Here is an 18,786-nt window from a genome sequence, read left to right on the forward strand (position 1 = left end):
TACCGCTTAAATACTATAATTAGGACGAGATTTACATCCCCGCATTGATAGGTACATAATTTCATTATATTATACCGCCCGCTATAAGCCATACCGCTTCTTTGTACCTATTCGTATATTCACCCGCGCATACGCATTTTCTGTACTTAATATATTAGTACGCCATACCTATAAGCCTAGTCTTGGGTATATTTTCTAATAATTACCGCATTTACCGCTTAATTAATAATAATACTTTATTATTTGTATAATACATATTACGCAGTAAGCGTACATACCTACCTACATTAATTTGTATTTTTCAACGCCAATAATCGTAACGATAATGGAGTCGAATTTAAAAATGCTAGAAGCTAAAAACAAAGCTATATTTCAACGTATTACAAGATTGCGTGATACTTGTAAAAATCTGTCACCGTCGTCAATCGACTTACGCTCCGCAGAGGCATTCATGGCGGACAGTGAAACCATTGATATACTGCGCCATGAATATATACAAAATTTAGATTCTATAAACGAGTTACAAATGCAGTTGAATCCTAAATTTGAACCTGATTACCAGGCACTTTTAACGTTTGAAGATATTTTTAGTCGAATAAAAAGATGTCGTTTAATATTAAGCGAAGCGAATAAGCCTTCGTCTTCACAATCGGTACCGCATAATAAATCTAGTATCAAACTAGAACCTCTCTGTATTCCTTGTTTTGACGGGAATATGTCCACCTGGTCTAGCTTTTATGAATCCTTTAGGGGTAATATTCATTGTAACACCGATTTAACCGATTCTCAAAGAATTCAGTATTTACTTAGTAAATTAACTGGAAGCGCTCAAAAAATAATGGCCGGTATAATTCCGTCTGGTGATAATTATACTTCCATATGGGAAAGTTTAGTAAAGAAATATCAGGATAAAAGAGCCGTAGGTTCATATTATATTTCTACATTATTGAACATTAAATCGGCCACAAATAATTCCGCTTCATTAAATAATTTCATCGAAACTTTCGATGCCGCTGTTGCTGCTATGCGTCAATTAAAGATTGATGATATGCAAGATTTTATTTTATTGAACTTAGCCTTACGAAAGGTGGATTTAAGTACTACACAGGCTTTCGAAATGACCGCTAGAAATAAAGATATACCGAGTTATATGGATTTTGTAGAATTTATAAAAGGTCAGGTGAAAATATTAGACCGCACGAATAATAATGTTAATTCAGTAAGCCGCAATACATTAACTAATATTAAAAACAACCGCCCGCAAAATGTACATTCGTTTGTTACACGAAGTGACACTTCTGGTCACCGAGCTCCTTGTTCTATGTGTAATACTTCGGAACATTATCAGTTATATACCTGTTCCAAATTTAAATCAATGCCGCCGAAAAATCGATTAGATTTTATTAAATCTAAACGAGGTTGTGTAAATTGCCTTAGTATAACGCATTCTGTGTCCACTTGTAATTCTAAATACAAATGTAGAACTTGTAATAAGCGACATCATTCCTTATTACATTTAGATAAGGCACAAAATAATAATACACCGCTTTGCACTCATCGATCTAATGTGATGAGTGATCGATCTACGATCGCCGCTCCCGCACTCCCGCCAGTCCCCTGTCGTAATGCAACGCAATGTAATTTGACTCCTGACGGGGACTCAAAAGCGCCCATTGAAATCGCGATGCCCGCACCTTTGTCGTTGTGCACTCGAGTACCTACCACTACAGCAGCCATGCCTGGTGTTGTATGTCCAACGAGTAAAGTGCGTACAGAGGTACTTCTGTCTACAGCGTCTGTTATTGTTCGTAACTATAACAAAAATATAATACGTACTGTTCGTTGCCTTTTAGACAATGCTTCGCAACATAACCTTATTACGATTGATTGTTGTAAACAATTAAACTTAAACATTATTCCGCTTACGAATTCATTTTTAAAATGTGTCGGATTAACAACGAGGCCTATAAAGGGTTATGTTAAATTAATGATTTCCGATAAACATAACGAACAAAGCTTCACTATAACCGCGTTAGTTGTCGATTGTATTACCGATCGGCTACCTATTGAATATATAGATACGTCTGTTATAAGTCATTTAGTCGACTTACCGCTTGCAGATCCTCACTGGCATATGCCAGGTGAGATCGAACTTGTATTAGGAGCAAATTTGTTCCCTTATATTCTTTTAAGTGGAAAAATAATAAGTCCACCCGCACCGCCAGCCATAGAAACTATTTTTGGTTATGTTTTTATTGGTGACGTTCCCTGTAATAATGCGACCACGTCTGATCGTGATCATACCGCGCCTCAACAAGACTCATCTTCCTCTGCTTTCTTAACATGTATTGAAAATAATCTTAATGATTCTCTCTCTAAATTCTGGGAATTAGAGGAGGTTCCTATAAATAAATATTTAAGTCCCGCAGAAAAGGAATGCGAGCAAATGTACTCTTCTACCGTGTCCCGCGACTCGTCAGGTCGTTATTGTACTGTTTTACCGTTTTATAAGGATCCAAGCGAGTTAGGTAATTCCCGTATCACTGCTTTTCGTCGCTTGCTATCGCTAGAACGCAAACTAGAAAGTACAGGTTTGCGCGCTGATTATAATGCCATCATAAAAGACTATATAGACAACCAATATTTATCTGAAGTTTTAAATACATCCGATAATATGGATGACGGTTACGTCATACCGCATCACCCTGTCATTAGGCAGGATAAAGACACCACCAAGGTCAGAATAGTCCTTGATGCAAGTGCTAAATGTCATAACGGCATTTCTCTAAATGATATTTTACATACGGGTCCTAATCTCCAAGCTGATTTATTTTTACTTTTATTAAATTTTCGTTTATTTCCAATCGCTATAACCGCGGATATAAAACAAATGTACCTACAAATTTTAGTAACCTACGAGTATCGTAAATATCAAAAAATACTGTACCGCTTTAATACGTCTGAACCCATACGTACCTTTCAATTTAATAGAGTTGCATTTGGTCTTAAGTCAAGTCCTTACCTTGCCATGCGTACAATTCGTCAGCTTTGTGATGATGAACGCGATAACTTCCCGCTGGCTGCTTCTATAGCTGAAAGGGAACTGTATATGGACGATTTAGCTACGTCTATACTAAATGAGGTTGATGCTGTCGAGGCTACCGCTCAATTAATTAATATGTTTAAGTCAGGTGGCTTTCAATTAGTTAAATGGTCTAGTAATTCAAAGAACCTACTAGAGAGCATTCCTACACCGCTGAAACTTGCACAGCAAGTTGAGTTTGATAGACGTGAGTCCCTTAAGATATTAGGGCTCGAATGGAACCCGCAAGATGATATTTTCGTTTTTAAAATCAATTGTGATGACCGCTTGTGTACAAAACGTACCATACTTTCCCTAATTGCCCGATTATGGGACGTATTAGGTTTTGCTGCGCCTGTCGTACTTACCGCTAAACTACTTATTAAAGATCTTTGGCTGCAGAAAGTCGGTTGGGATGATGTACCTCCGACAAATATAACCGCTATTTTTACTACATTTAAACAACAATTACCGCTTCTTGCTAATTTAAAAATACCGCGTCATTTATCTGTCACGCAAGACTGTATAATAAATATCGTTGCGTTTTCGGATGCTAGTTTAAAAGCTTACGGCTGCGTTATTTACTTACATGTGACAGATCCCGCAGGCAATATATACGTGAGATTAGTCTGTGCGAAATCAAAAATCGCACCCGTTAAGGTAGTCTCACTTCCGCGACTAGAACTTTGCGCCGCCGTTTTAATGTCTAAACTAACTAAACTAGTTTACGATGCTTACTCTTCAGGCACGTCTGTACAGAACGTCTATGCATTTTCTGACTCGAAAATTGCACTCTCATGGATTCATTCTTCACCACATCGGTGGAATATCTTCGTTAGCAATCGTGTGGCTAAATGTCAGGAAAATTTACAATCAAAACATTTCTATCACGTGGCTGGATTCAATAATCCAAGCGACTGTCTTTCAAGAGGTTTACTGCCTAAACAATTACTTACCCATGAGTTGTGGTGGAACGGTCCCGCGTGGCTGAGTAGCCCCGTCTGCTCTTGGCCGGTAGAGTCATTTACACCTGAAAAATATGAAAACTTACCTGAATATAATACTAAGACGTTCGTTACAGCTGCTTCCAATACTGTAGTCTCACCGCTTTGTGATCTTGCATCTAAAGTTTCGTCCTGGAACAAATTATTACGAATTACTATTTATATACTGCGATTTATACGCGTATTGCCCCGCTCTAAATATATTGAAACCGCTCATTTAAATATCGCTGAAAAATATATACTTACCGCAATTCAGGTCGCTCATTTTTCTCATGTTATTAGAGATCTTAAAAAGGGTAATTTACCTACTGGAACTCTGCGTAAATTAGATCTTTTTATTGATGACGATGGTATAATTAGGATCGGAGGTAGATTATCAAATGCTAACTTACCTTTCCAGGCAAAACATCCCGTTTTATTGCCTAAGCGCGACCATATTACTTATTTAATAATAGATCATTTTCACCGCGTTAACTGTCACACAGGTGCCATTCTTCTTCGTTCTTTAATTCACCAAAGGTGGTTTAAGAATACAGACAATGTTAAGGTTGGTACTGTAGTGCTTATACATGATGATAACGTCTCACCACTGCGGTGGCCAATGGGTATCATTGTGAAAATATATCCAGGCTCAGATGGTATTGCCCGCGTAGCATCTGTTAAAACTCAAAATGGTTTACTCAAGCGCCCAATCGTTAAATTAAGCCCTTTACCTTCTCAATAAACTCTATTTTTCTTATAAACCGCATTTACTTATTATTTACCGCTAGGTGTATTCTATTAAGTTTTTCTTATTATATTACGCTCTATAACTAATTATAAGTATGTTAGGAATATATATTATAATGTGATGTACATTATAATATATATTGCTCTTCTTTGTATTTTCTTTGAGAAACCCTTAGTTTCTCAAGGCGGGGGAGGATGTTCGCGCCATTTATAAACATATCAAGTGGTATGGTATTATTCCCCATATCCTAATCCCTTTCCCGCGCACAGTATGTCAACTGAGTTCGCCCGACGACCTCGTCTACTGACGCGAATGGTGACATCTCGTCCCAACCGCTCCGCTTTAAATTAATTAATATAATATATTGACATTAACAATAAGTAACTTTGTGTGCGTGCCTGTGTTAAACTTAGTATTCATCGAGTGCAGCAGCTGTGCAAGAATACACCCGCTCTACAGTCGCAGGTACGTACTGTGCACTCCCTTTATTTCATTCCATACAGTCCACTTACCTTATCCCGCTATCCCCCATTTCTCCAATATGTCCACTTCTACATTTATAAATATATAAAATAAGAATTGATATTAGTTATAAATATCAAAGTATCAGATAAACACAAATCGGCCCGAGGGTATCAATTATAGCGATATTTAAATGAAATTATAATTTTATGCACCGTTGTACTGGAATTTGGTTGATAAAATCAACGTTTCGAGCAGGGTTCCTGTAAAAGGTACAGTTTTACGTCGCTTATTTTATAAGTAACGCCTATAAACGGAGATCGGTCCTGATAAGTGGGGAGATTAGTATGGAAACTGGTTTACGGGGACTTTGAAGGGCCGGTACTATCATACAAACATTAATATTATATAGACACATGAATGATTACATGGGAAATAAACTTATAGAGCATACAATTAAACTAAAACTAATAAAAATTCGTTACATAGTATAAAATAAATCGCTGTCGCTGTCTGTCCCTATATACATAGGGACAGACAGCGACCCTATGTACATAGGGACAGACAGCGACAGCGATAGCTTAAATTTTTTAAACTAAACTAAAAAAACCGCTTCAAAATCTTTGAAAATGATTTTGAAGCAGTTTTTTTAATAGATAGAGTGATTCAAAGGAAGGTTTATATATATAATACATGTACACCCGGGCGAAGACGGGGCGAGTAGCTAGTGGAAAATAAATTAACTAATTGCACACACGCATAAAATTAACCTAAACCTAAAAAACTTCACTATTACATAGCATAAAACAAAGTTGCTGTCGCTGTCTGTCCCTATGTATGCTTAAATCTTTAAAACTACGCAACGGATTTTGAAGCGGTTTTTTTTAATAGATAGAGTGATTCAAGAGGAAGGTTTATATGTATAATACATCTACATCCGGGCGAAGTCTGGGCGAGTAGCTAGTATAGTATAAAATAAAGTCGCTGTCGCTTTCTGTCCCTATGTATGCTTAAATCTTTAAAACTACGCAACGGATTTTGATGCGGTTTTTTTTAATAGATACAGTTATTCTAGAGGAAGGTTTATATGTATAATACATGTACACTCGGGCGAAGACGAGGCGTTCATAACCAATTTACTAGCACAGTAATATGCTTTTTTCAGTAAGCAGCCAAATTTTAATAACTAAGTCTAACACTTATATATATTGTCATAATAATTCTATTTTTAAATATAATTATTATGACATTATGATAAGTTATTATTACTGCTATGTTTTTACTATTATTATTATTGTTATCATCACTACAATTATTATTATCATTTTATATTTATTCATAATTATTTATAATATAAATAATCGTCTATAGACTAAAAATAGTACATTAACAGCCATTTGGTTAATTTATTTTTAAAATATTGTCCTGTCAATTCTATTAAATCTGCATTTCCTTGAAATAACGTTAAGTTACTTTTGTATAATACTAACTTATACTTTCTTGTTTTTACATTATGACTACTAAAGAATAAAAAAGTATATTTTCTTCAGCAGTAGCAAATTAGAAATTATGTTTGCGAGAACTCTATTAATTAACCCGTCGTATTTTCATTCCAGGTACGTCCATAACCGTAATCTTCACTCAGTTGCTAATGGCCAGCACTGCATACACAGAAGGCAAGTATATTATTATTAAGACTAGTTTAGGCCGTGACTTTGTACGCGTGTACATTTGTAGATTCATCTATTGGGAGTGATGAAACAACAATCTATTTCTTTTTTGATTAATGGATGAATAAAAATGTAAAGTTAACGTTTGAAAAATTTTATTTTTTTAGTTACTTTGTTTTAAGGCTATAGATACAAGTCCTTTACGCTATGTCTTATTTGATTAATGAATTAATAAATATGTAAGGTTGGCATTACATATGCCAAATAGTTAACGTTTGAAAAATTTCATATTTTTATATACTTTGTTTTAAGGCTATAGATACAAGTCCTTTACGCTATGTCTTATTTGATTAATGAATTAATAAATATATAAAGTTGGTATTACATATGCCAACTAGTTAACGTTTGAAAAATTTCATATTTTTATATACTTTGTTTTAAGGCTATAGATACAAGTCCTTTACGCTATGTCTTATTTGATTAATGAATTAATAAATATATAAAGTTGGTATTACATATGCCAACTAGTTAACGTTTGAAAAATTTCATTTTTTTATATGCTTGGTTTTAAGACTATAGATACAAGTCCTTTACGCTATTTCTTATTTGATTAATGAATTAATAAATATATAAAGTTGGCATTACATATGCCAACAAATTAACGTTTGAAAAATTTATTTTTTTTATATACTTTGTTTTAAGACTATAGATACAAGTCCTTTACGCTATGCCTTATTTGATTAATGAATTAATAAATATATAAAGTTGGTATTACATATGAGAACAAATTAACGTTTGAAAAATTTATTTTTTTAGTTACTTTGTTTTAGTGCTATGAATATAAGTTCTTTTGAGCTCTGCCTTAACAAGTAAACTGAACTTGAAGTTTAACAATACAAATTACATAAATTAAAATCATTTAAAATGAATATTTTCTCTCTTTTATTTTTTTTTTTTGAACCATACAATATTTATTTACTTACTCTTTGGTAGAGTATTCTCCCAATATCCTTTAGCCTATATGTTGGTATATAATTAACAATGTATTTTGCGAGAATTTTACGAACATTTTATGTTAAATATAAATAAACAATCATGGTATAAAAAGGTATTATTAGTACTGTTCAGTAATAATCCCATTGCTAACAATGACTAACAATGTACCATGTCAGGTTGACCTCCACACGGTTCGAATGACGAGTGTGCATGGCAATAGTTGTTCATGCACTGAATTTTCATTTAATGTTAGACATAGACACCTATATAAATATACATTGTAAATAAACTGGCTTTAAAAAAAAAGTAATTTAATTCAATTGAGTTTCTTGCCAGTTCTTCTCAATTGGATCTATATACCGAACTGGACGGTAGGGAAAAAAATTATAATGTAAAAATTTGACGTTCATAAGCGGCTAAAATGTCCTACATGAATAAATGATTTTTGAATTTGAATTTGTTCCTCCTGAAACCATCATGAGAAATCTCTTTGTCACAATAGGCTTACTGACCTTACCTCATGCAGCATGCGCAGACGGGTGCACCATTCCATTATCATTAATTAAAAAAAAAAACAATCATATGCACAGACAGTTCCGAATTCATTATATATAAAGATATATTATTACTCTTTGTAGAAAAAGATAATATCAGCGTAAATATATTGTTCACTCAAGAAACTGAAGAACTAGAAGCGAAGCCAACAAGATTGGAATGTAGTGTTTTTGTTTTAGAATTCCTACGCTTTACCGTTGCCAAGTTATTGGGCAAAGCGTTTGGATTCTAAAACTGAATAACTACGAAACTACAGTACCAGTTGTGGAAGAAACAAGTTCATTCAATTGCCAATTGGACATGGTGAGACACGTATTGAATAGTAAGACATCGTTTGCACTAGAAATATTATCTTGTACTACTATAACAATAATAAAGCCAAATATTCAGATATTAGTTATTTATATTTTACATTTTCTACCATAAATATATATCTGTTTGCTAACATGCATAGGCCTTCTCTAATGGTCTCCAGTTATCTCTGTTGATAGCAGTTCTTGTCCAAGTACCACCTGCCACCACTTTGATATCATCTATCCATCTGCTGTACGGTCTTCCTCTTCTTCTTTTCATATCTTTTATTCACCATTGCATTATTGCTTTATTCCATTTATCTTTTCCCCTTATGGTATGTCCCGCCCACTTTCATTTAAGTTTCTTTATTGTGACTGTAACATCTTTAAGTTTTGTTTAATTTTTATTGTTGTTTTTTTCCATCGTAGTTCTTTCCATGTTCTTCTAGAAAACTGTTATAGTACTACTGTAAACTGGTTTATATAGTTCCATAATTGTTTTTATATTTGTTGTAAATAATTGTTAATATGTTATATTATTCTATACGAATTGTTAATTACAAATACTATATACATATATATTTTCTATTTAATAGATTTACATTATTTTGTTTAATTCCGCTACAATTAGCATATGTGAGATTACAAATATTCAGTACGGAAACTTGACTACTATTACGACCTACTCTAATAGTGATCAAATTACCATCGTTATTGACATTATATCCATATTGCGACATGTGTTTCGCCTCTGAACGAGGCATCATCAGACATTGAATAGAGTTCGGATATAGCTTAGAAGCCTACTGTTGACTGTTCGGCGAATAAACAGAACAGAATAGAACAGTGATATTCAAATACATGTCGTAATATGAGTGTCGATTCAATAAAGATTAAATATTATACATATATACATAAATTACTACGTTACATTAAAGTTGAAGTTCTTAGTATTCTATAGATTCACCATGCGGGTGACGGGTCCATATGGCAGAGAAACTCAGAGCAATTCCCGAGACTTGTGTGGTGTAGGTACAATATTACGTAAAACTACAGTAAAACAAAGACAAACCAATTGCCATTTAAAACGACATTAAAACAAATTAACTCGAATAAGAATATCAACAGTTTCAGTTTATATTTTTTAGAATTACAGGGATACACCGTGCGGGTGTCGGGTCAATGTGGTAGAGAGGCAAACTTCGAGTAGTTCCCAGGACTTGTGACCCGGGTCTTAGTGCAAAATTACCTTAAAACTACAGTAAAACAAATACAATCCAATTGCCACTTAAAACGACATAAAAACAAATTAACTCGAATGAGACTGGCTACAAAAGTAGAGCCGAACAGTTAATATCGATAATCGCGAAAAGTACAGATAGGAGGCATTTAAATGCATTAAGACCTGCCCGCTCGATTATAGTCGGTAGCATTGCCACAGTTTTACGGCTGACTCGATTGTGAGACGGTACCAACTCGTTAGAACTGGCTAGGGTTATCAGTTATCAATTTTATTATGATGTTGGAGTTTGGGTAAAGTTGTGAGAGTGGTTAGGACTTGCTGGCAGCTTGTCTAGCAAGTACTACTTTTTTTTTATACTACAATGGTGACAAGCATCCGGCCTATCTGATGGTAAATGGTTACCGTAGCCTATGAACGCCTGAAATACCAAGGTTATCACGTGCGCGTTGCCGACCCTTAAGAAACCTTAATATACCCTTCTTGAAAAACCCCATGCTGTAGTCTCGTGGGAAAATCTCGGCAGAAAGTTTATTCGACAATTTAAGTGTACACGGGAGGAAGCTCCTCTGAAACCGCACTGTTCGGGACCACTTTTTATAAACTTTGGTAATTTTTATATCTGTTTTTTATTTGTCACTTTTGACTTCACTTTATTTATTAAATTTTTTTATTTATAAAAACTTAATGCACTAATAAAAAAAAAAAAAGTTGCATGTGACGGACTTAACACCATAAGGCATTTTCTACCAGTCGACTATAGGGCAAACAGAGATTAGTGGGCGGTACTTTTAAGTGAATAATAACATGAAATAAATAATAAAAGGCTGTAGGTACAACTACAACAAAATTCATAATATATATGGAAATATATACATACTTAAATAAGAATATATATATATATATATATATATATAAATATCCCCTTGGGCACTTTGTGGCTCAGACGTGCCGTATAGGTAGTTTTTTGTTGATCCATTTTCACTTGTTGATCCGGAGGCCTTTTGTTGATCTAATGCCAGCTGACCATATATAAATGTTGATCCGTTTTGAGCCACAACTGTCACGACGAGTAATAATAATAATTAAGCGATTTATACACGATTTTATACAAATCCACCTTTTTGGCATACGAGCAGTTCTTGATCCAATTCAAACGGGCCAATCAGGGTGCAGCATTTGCCAAGGGCTTCCTCATTGGCACGTTTGGGCTACTACATTATGGCTACAGTAACTTAATAATGTCTAGCTAGTATTCCAAGAATAATAGTCTATCTAATCTAAATATTTATAGAAATCAGTCTGGAGTAACGTGACTCCAGATCAAACCTCAATACTTATTATTTTTTGGACGGGAATCTTTTCTTTTGTAACAACGTTACTGAGCGAATAAAGAGAAGACGCAACGGCGGATCCAGGGGGGGAGCGTCATGGAGGTCATGGGAGTCATGGGGGCGTCATGACTCTCCCCCCCTTAGCCCAGGACTTAGGTAGACCACTAATTGAACTAAAAAATAATGAAACAGCAAATTTTTTTGCACGATCGGAGTGTTGGTGCAGTAGTATTAATTATAATTAAACATTGTTACTTAAAATATAACAGTTAAAGTACTATAACACTAAAAGCAAAATAGGTATTTTCAAAATACTTTTTCAAAATAAATTACCCTTTGAGTTTTTGTCCAAACCTCAGATATTTTATTTATTTTAGGTATATCAATCATTACATAGTATAGTATAGTATAAAAAAAAGTCGCTGTCGCATCTAACAAGTACATAAATAAAGAAAGAAGACTTTGGCTCTGAATATATTTCAAAAATCAATTACTTGTGTTAATCAATTTATATACTCGTTCTTATTTCATAGTACTTGTTTTGATCCGAATATATACAGATACCGTAACGGTCTATTAATTATGAATTTATTATACCTAACCTAGATATTTTATTTTGACGAAACTCCGTGTAGTAGTAGTATCCGATAAGGGTATGCGAACCCTAAGTATTATTTCAAAATGACCAGTAATTTCGAAGAAATAAGCCTTTGAATTTTGAATTGTGATTTTAATAAGCCTTTGAATCAACTTACCAAACGGACGCTCAAGGTTCGATTCCCGCCACCGATTTTTTTTTGTTATTTTTTTTTTGTCTTTATTCTAATTTTAAATTAACTATTTTAATAATTAAATGAATTTAATAGAACAAAACGTTGTTAAGTATTCAATTAATTTTAATTTACATTACCTATTGTACTTTCTAAATTGTAAAGCAGCTAACAATTATAGTAAGATCTTATAAATAACTAACACAACAAGTAAAACATTTTAAATGTATTTTCTTTATTATTACAAATATTTTTTATGCATAATATAATAGTTAATATCACTTAAAATTAATTTAATACTTAACAACGATTTTATCGATTAAATTCATTTAAATATAACCCATAAATGTATAAATATTATATATAAATAAATACATAATGATCTGATCATCAAATTATAAGTACAGTCTCAAATTGAAAGTAAGAAAAACAGAAAATATAGAGAGAACTATAGGGATATAACAGAAAGATGTGAAAAATGGAGAAGGACAGTAAAAAAGTTACAAATTTAAATAATGTTGCCGCAATTTCTGTTTAAATGAATTTATTACATTATTATATATATTAGGCATACGACTAGCCTTATGACTGTTACTTTTTTTAATCTATACATCTATACATGTAAATAAAATTGGAGTGTCTGTTTGCAATATTGAAATAACCGTTTTTACTACTTGCATATGAATATAAATACGGTACATACACCAAAATAACATATTTTACAAGTTTTGTCTGTCTGTCTGTCTGTTTGTTCCGGCTAATCTCTGAAATAGCTGGACCGATTTTGACGGGACTTTTTTTTGGCAAGTAGCTGATGTAATAAGGAGTAACTTACGCTACTGTTATTTTAGAAAAATAAAATAAAATTTCACGCGGACGAAGTCGCTGGGGCCAGCTAGTCTATAAATATACCGAGATTTAATATTTAAGTTGCTATTATGTTGTTGACAAAATTTTACTGTAATGTTACTATTACGTTATCCTACACAATTTGTATTATTTTGGATGAATAAATAAATTGTGAGTAGCTATGACGTGGTCTGGTGTTTTGAGTAGTCATGCTCACTAAAATGTCCAGACTTGTGGCGGCGTGGTGGGCCGGGTCATTGGGCTCCCTAAAATATGGTCGAGCGCAGTGATGGCTGGCTCATCCGTCATACTCGTGAACGGGTTCTGCTTGTAGGGACTGGTCTGCTCTAATCACTCTGACCGATTTCCTCTTATTAATTGTTTAACCAGTTGGTTATGTATTCAATATTTTTTCTTTTTGAGTATTTAATTGAATTAGTGCTAATCGGTGGTTTGTATTCACACACTTAAACTTAAATTGTAAGTAAGAATAAATTATTTAAAAGAGCAACACACAAGTTTCTTGCTTGTTCTTCTTGTGATGAGACAGCATTCCGAATGAGCGGTAGATTAAAAAAAAAATGTTATGACTATTCAAAAGCGCTTCAATGTAAGTTTATTTGAATAAATGATTTTCTATTCTATTCTATTCTAAATAAATAAATAATAATCTATACATCTATACATTTAATAAAAATTGGAGTGTCTGTTTGTAATATTGAAAAAACCTTTTTTTACTACATGCATATGAATATATATAAGGTACATATACCAAAATAACAATTTTTATAATTTTAGTCTGTCTGTCTGTCGGTCTGTTTGTTCCGGCTAATCTCTGAAATGGCTGGACCGATTTTGACGGTACTTTTTTTTGGCAGGTAGCTGATTTATAAGGAGTAACTTAGGTTACTTTTATTTTAGAAAAATAAAGTTAAATTCCACGCGGACGAAGTCGCGGGAACAGCTTGTTTTTAATAAAAACATCTTTTTTGTGGTACTTGAGAATGTTGAAGCCTGTTGTTTGTAATATTGAAATAACCGTTTTTTACTACTTGCATATGAATATAAATACGGTACATATACCAAAATAACATTTTTTACAATTTTTGTCTGTCTGTCTGTCGGTCTGTTTGTTCCGGCTAATCTCTGAAATGGCTGGACCGATTTTGACGGAACTTTTTTGGCAGGTAGCTGATGTAATAAGGAGTAACTTAGGCTACTTTTATTTTAGAAAAATAAAGTTAAAAACCACGCGGACGAAGTCGCGTGTACAGCTAGTTGTCGGTAGTCTAGCGATTTAGCTAGCACACTGCTTTGATTCCTGCTTGGTGGTCGAGGGTTCGATTCCTCGCACGCTGCAAACATTTGTATTCATGAGTATGATTGTTTGTAACGGTCTGGGTGTTTTCTATGTATAGATAATATATATGTATTTACGAAAAAAAATCTTTGTATTTATATCAGTACCCATAACATAATCTTCAGCTAGCTTAACTTGGGTCTAGATGAAGCTGTGTGAATTGTCCTGAGATTACTATTATTACTATAATAAATCTTTTCAAATCAGCCGATGTTTATTTTTGCCATAATACGTGCTGTTACCATGTGATAATATTACGTACGTACTTATTAAACTATTAACTTATTATTAAATTATTAACTATTTATACTGTTTTAACTGTGATGCGTTCATTATTTATATTTCCTTTGAATTAAAGACAAATGTATATATATATATATATATATACACTTGCACACTTAGTTGATCCAGCCACGATCCGTAGATATTGCTGATTCCACTGTCTCTCTCTTTCTATCACTATCTTTGTATTCTAATATGCGATGTTGCCGTTCCGGCCGAGACCATGCGTTGTTGCCAAATGTATTCGTCGACAGTAGTAGATACCTATACTCGATATATATTTTTTCAACAATTTCCTGCAATAGTGAATCCGTATCGGCAAATTTTTTTTAAATGCACAAAGATTTTTTGGCTCTGAATATATTTAAAAATAATTTACTTGTGTGTTGATGAATTTATATACTAGTACATGAAGTACCTAATACTTGTTTTGATTTGAATAGGTAGCGATATTATGAATTTATTATACGTAATCTAAAGATTTTGACGAAATAAAAGTAATTAGTTATCTGTTAACCTTGACTTCATGCTGGCACCAGTATTATCAGATGATGAACATACTCTTCGAAAACTTACAGCAGAAATATCGTGTTTGGACTCATTAGATAGGTCTCGATGAATAGAATTTAAAAAACTTAAAATAAATGGTAAATTAGAAATAATGTATAAATACCCCTTACGTAAAATTCAACCACTTTAAACTTAATAATAATAATAATTAGGAAAAGAGAAAAGCTATACATGCACTGAAAGTAATTGATGCCTTCCACACAATATTTTCAGTATTAAACAACTCAGTTTGTTCAGTAAAAGTGTAAATACACTGGTAACCTTTAATCATATTTTATATGCAAACATTACATATACAAACACTAAAGTTTTATTTCAGAATAGCCAGTAGTTTTCAAGAAATAAGTCTTTGAAATTGTACGTGTAACTTATATATATATACTAGTTTTTTCACCATAACAAACAACACCAATATGGCCTAGTTAGTAGTTTACCTGTGTACCAATTAATAATAATAGTAATCTCAGGACAATTCACACAGCTTCATCTAGACCCAAGTTAAGCTAGCTGAAGATTATGTTATGGGTACTAGACAACTGATATAAATACAAAGATTTTTTTTCGTAAATACATATATATTATCTATACATAGAAAACACCCAGACCGTTACAAACAATCCTACTCATGAATACAAATGTTTGCAGCGTGCGAGGAATCGAACCCTCGACCACCACGCAGGAATCAAAGCAGTGTGCTAGCTAAATCGCTAGACTACCGACAACTAGCTGTACACGCGACTTCGTCCGCGTGGAATTTAACTTCTTATATTTTAGAAAAATAAAGTTAAATTCAACACGGACGAAATCCCGTGTACAGCTAGTCATCAATAAAAAAACACGTAGGTATCTCTAATATATTATACAGTAGCTGTTTCCGCGACTTCGTCCACGTGGTTTTTAACTTTATTTTTCTAAAATAAAAGTAGCCTAAGTTACTAGGTAGTAGCCTTATTACATCAGCTACCTGCCAAAAAAAGTCCCGTCAAAATCGGTCCAGCCATTTCAGAGATTAGCCGGAACAAACACAGACAGACAAAAATTGTAAAATGTGTTATTTTGGTGTATGTACCGTATTTATATTCATATGCAAGTAGTAAAAAACGGTTATTTCAATATTACAAACAACAGGCTTCAACATTCTCAAGTACCACAAAAAAGATGTTTTTATTAAAAACAAGCTGTTCCCGCGACTTCGTCCGCGTGGAATTTAACTTTATTTTTCTAAAATAAAAGTAACCTAAGTTACTCCTTATAAATCAGCTACCTGCCAAAAAAAGTACCGTCAAAATCGGTCCAGCCATTTCAGAGATTAGCCGGAACAAACAGACCGACAGACAGACAGACAAAAATTATAAAAATTGTTATTTTGGTATATGTACCTTATATATATTCATATGCATGTAGTAAAAAACGGTTTTTTCAATATTGCAAACAGACACTCCAATTTTTATTAAATGTATAGATGTATAGATTATTATTTATTTATTTATTTATTCATCCAAAATAATACAAATTGTGTAGGATAACGTAATAGTAACATTACAGTAAAATTTTGTCAACAACATAATAGCAACTTAAATATTAAATCTCGGTATATCTATAGACTAGCTGGCCCCAGCGACTTCGTCCGCGTGAAATTTTATTTTATTTTTCTAAAATAACAGTAGCGTAAGTTACTCCTTATTACATCAGCTACTTGCCAAAAAAAGTCCCGTCAAAATCGGTCCAGCTATTTCAGAGATTAGCCGGAACAAACAGACAGACAGACAGACAAAACTTGTAAAATATGTTATTTTGGTGTATGTACCGTATTTATATTTATATGCAAGTAGTAAAAAACGGTTATTTCAATATTACAAACAGACACTCCAATTTTATTTACATGTATAGATGTATAGATTAAAAAAAAAGTAACAGTCATAAGGCTAGTCGTATGCCTAATATATATAATAATGTAATAAATTCATTTAAACAGAAATTGCGGGAACATTATTTAAATTTGTAACTTTTTTACTGTCCTTCTCCTTTTTTCACATCTTTCTGTTATATCCCTATAGTTCTCTCTATATTTTCTGTTTTTCTTACTTTCAATTTGAGACTGTACTTATAATTTGATTATCGGATCATTATGTATTTATTTATACATTTTTGGGTTATATATTTATGTTTGTATATTGTTATTTTTTTACAGAATTGTATATTTTGCTTTGTATTTATATATCTTTTTTTGACATTTCTTATTTATATTAGTGCACCGCCAATAATCTTTCGCTGCACCACTCATGGTTGCCTGGTAAATAACGCGGCAAGATATTAAGTCCGCCACATGTACAAATTTTTTTGTGCATTAAAGTTAAATAAATAAAAAAAATACAATACTGTTTAATGAAAATGCGTATTGTCTAGTGCTTTGAGATGTATCAAAATAAGGTCAACAAAAAAGTCCGTGATGGTATATGTCTATCTCTCAAGGATAACCAACAATAACCATTTTTTATCTTTTACATTTTACGGGAATTTTTTTTATCGTATGTTTCCCTTAAAATCATGTAAACTATGCTATTATGTCATAATCTAAGGAAATAATAATATTTTATAGTGAAATATCCACTATAAAATAGTAATGTAAGTAGCAATGTAATTCGTTACGCGCGAATCAGCTGTTATAAGGTCAAAGGTCGGTGCACCCCGCGTATTTGATAAATAGTGCTTCTCTGGATGTCTTTAAGAGAAAATGGCAGTATGTACGTGTATATGTACAAGTCCTTAAGTGTTAAGTTTTTCAAATGTACAATAAAGAATAAATATTTTTAAGTACAGTACTTACGTACATTAATATAATACCTACTTTTTACTTGTATCTATTGTCATCAAAATTAAATTATAAGTTCTTAACTTGACCACGACTATGTGACCCTCTCTTGGCGCCAAAACGAGTGAAAAAATGAACAGCATACGACGACGACGCATACCTATAGAGTGGAGCAACTGCTTATTCAGTTTTATTCAACTATTTAGTCCCTCCACCGTTACAATGAATGGAGGCGGATATTACAATGTATGTAGCATTGCGAATATAAAATATCTAGATTAGGTATAATAAATTCATAATTGATAGACCGTTACGGTATCAGAGCCAAAAAGTCTTCTTTCTTTATTTATGTACTGTTAGATGCTACATCGACTTTGTTTTATACTACACTATGTAATGATTGATATACCTAAAATAAATAAAATATCTGAGGTTTGGACAAAAATTCAAAAGGTACTTTATTTTGAAAAAGTATTTTGAAAATACCTATTTTGCATTTAGTATTTGAAATACAAAACACAAAACTATTTTTGTTTTTAGAGTGACATTTCTATGAATTAACTGTCGATAGCGAGCGGTGCGATGGAAAAAGATAACCGTTTATAAAAATATAATAAATAGCCCTGGACAATTAACACAGACTGATACTGAACTGATATAAATAGATATTTTTATTTTGTAAATACATATAAAACACCCAGACCGATGAAAACAATCGATGACCGATGAGTACAAATGTTTGCACCGTGCGAGAAATCGAACCCGCGACCATCGAAT

At 32.9% G+C, this 18,786-nt stretch overlaps 1 protein-coding gene across 1 annotated transcript in view; it reads left to right on the forward strand.

Moving 5' to 3' along the window:
• Positions 1–325: 325 nt before the first annotated feature.
• The window catches only part of LOC131843991 (uncharacterized), a 391,676-nt gene continuing 373,215 nt past the window's right edge, over positions 326–18,786 (forward strand). Inside the window, exons 1-3 of the mRNA XM_059192779.1 lie at positions 326–1,175; positions 2,121–2,737; positions 3,047–3,290. Of these exons, the coding sequence (XP_059048762.1) occupies positions 326–1,175; positions 2,121–2,737; positions 3,047–3,290 (1,711 nt within the window). The remainder of the gene's footprint in view (positions 1,176–2,120; positions 2,738–3,046; positions 3,291–18,786) is intronic.

This window comes from Achroia grisella, unplaced genomic scaffold (genome assembly GCF_030625045.1).
Source record: "Achroia grisella isolate CSIRO2021 unplaced genomic scaffold, CSIRO_AGI_Agris_v1 utg3600, whole genome shotgun sequence".
Classification (NCBI taxonomy): domain Eukaryota; kingdom Metazoa; phylum Arthropoda; class Insecta; order Lepidoptera; family Pyralidae; genus Achroia; species Achroia grisella.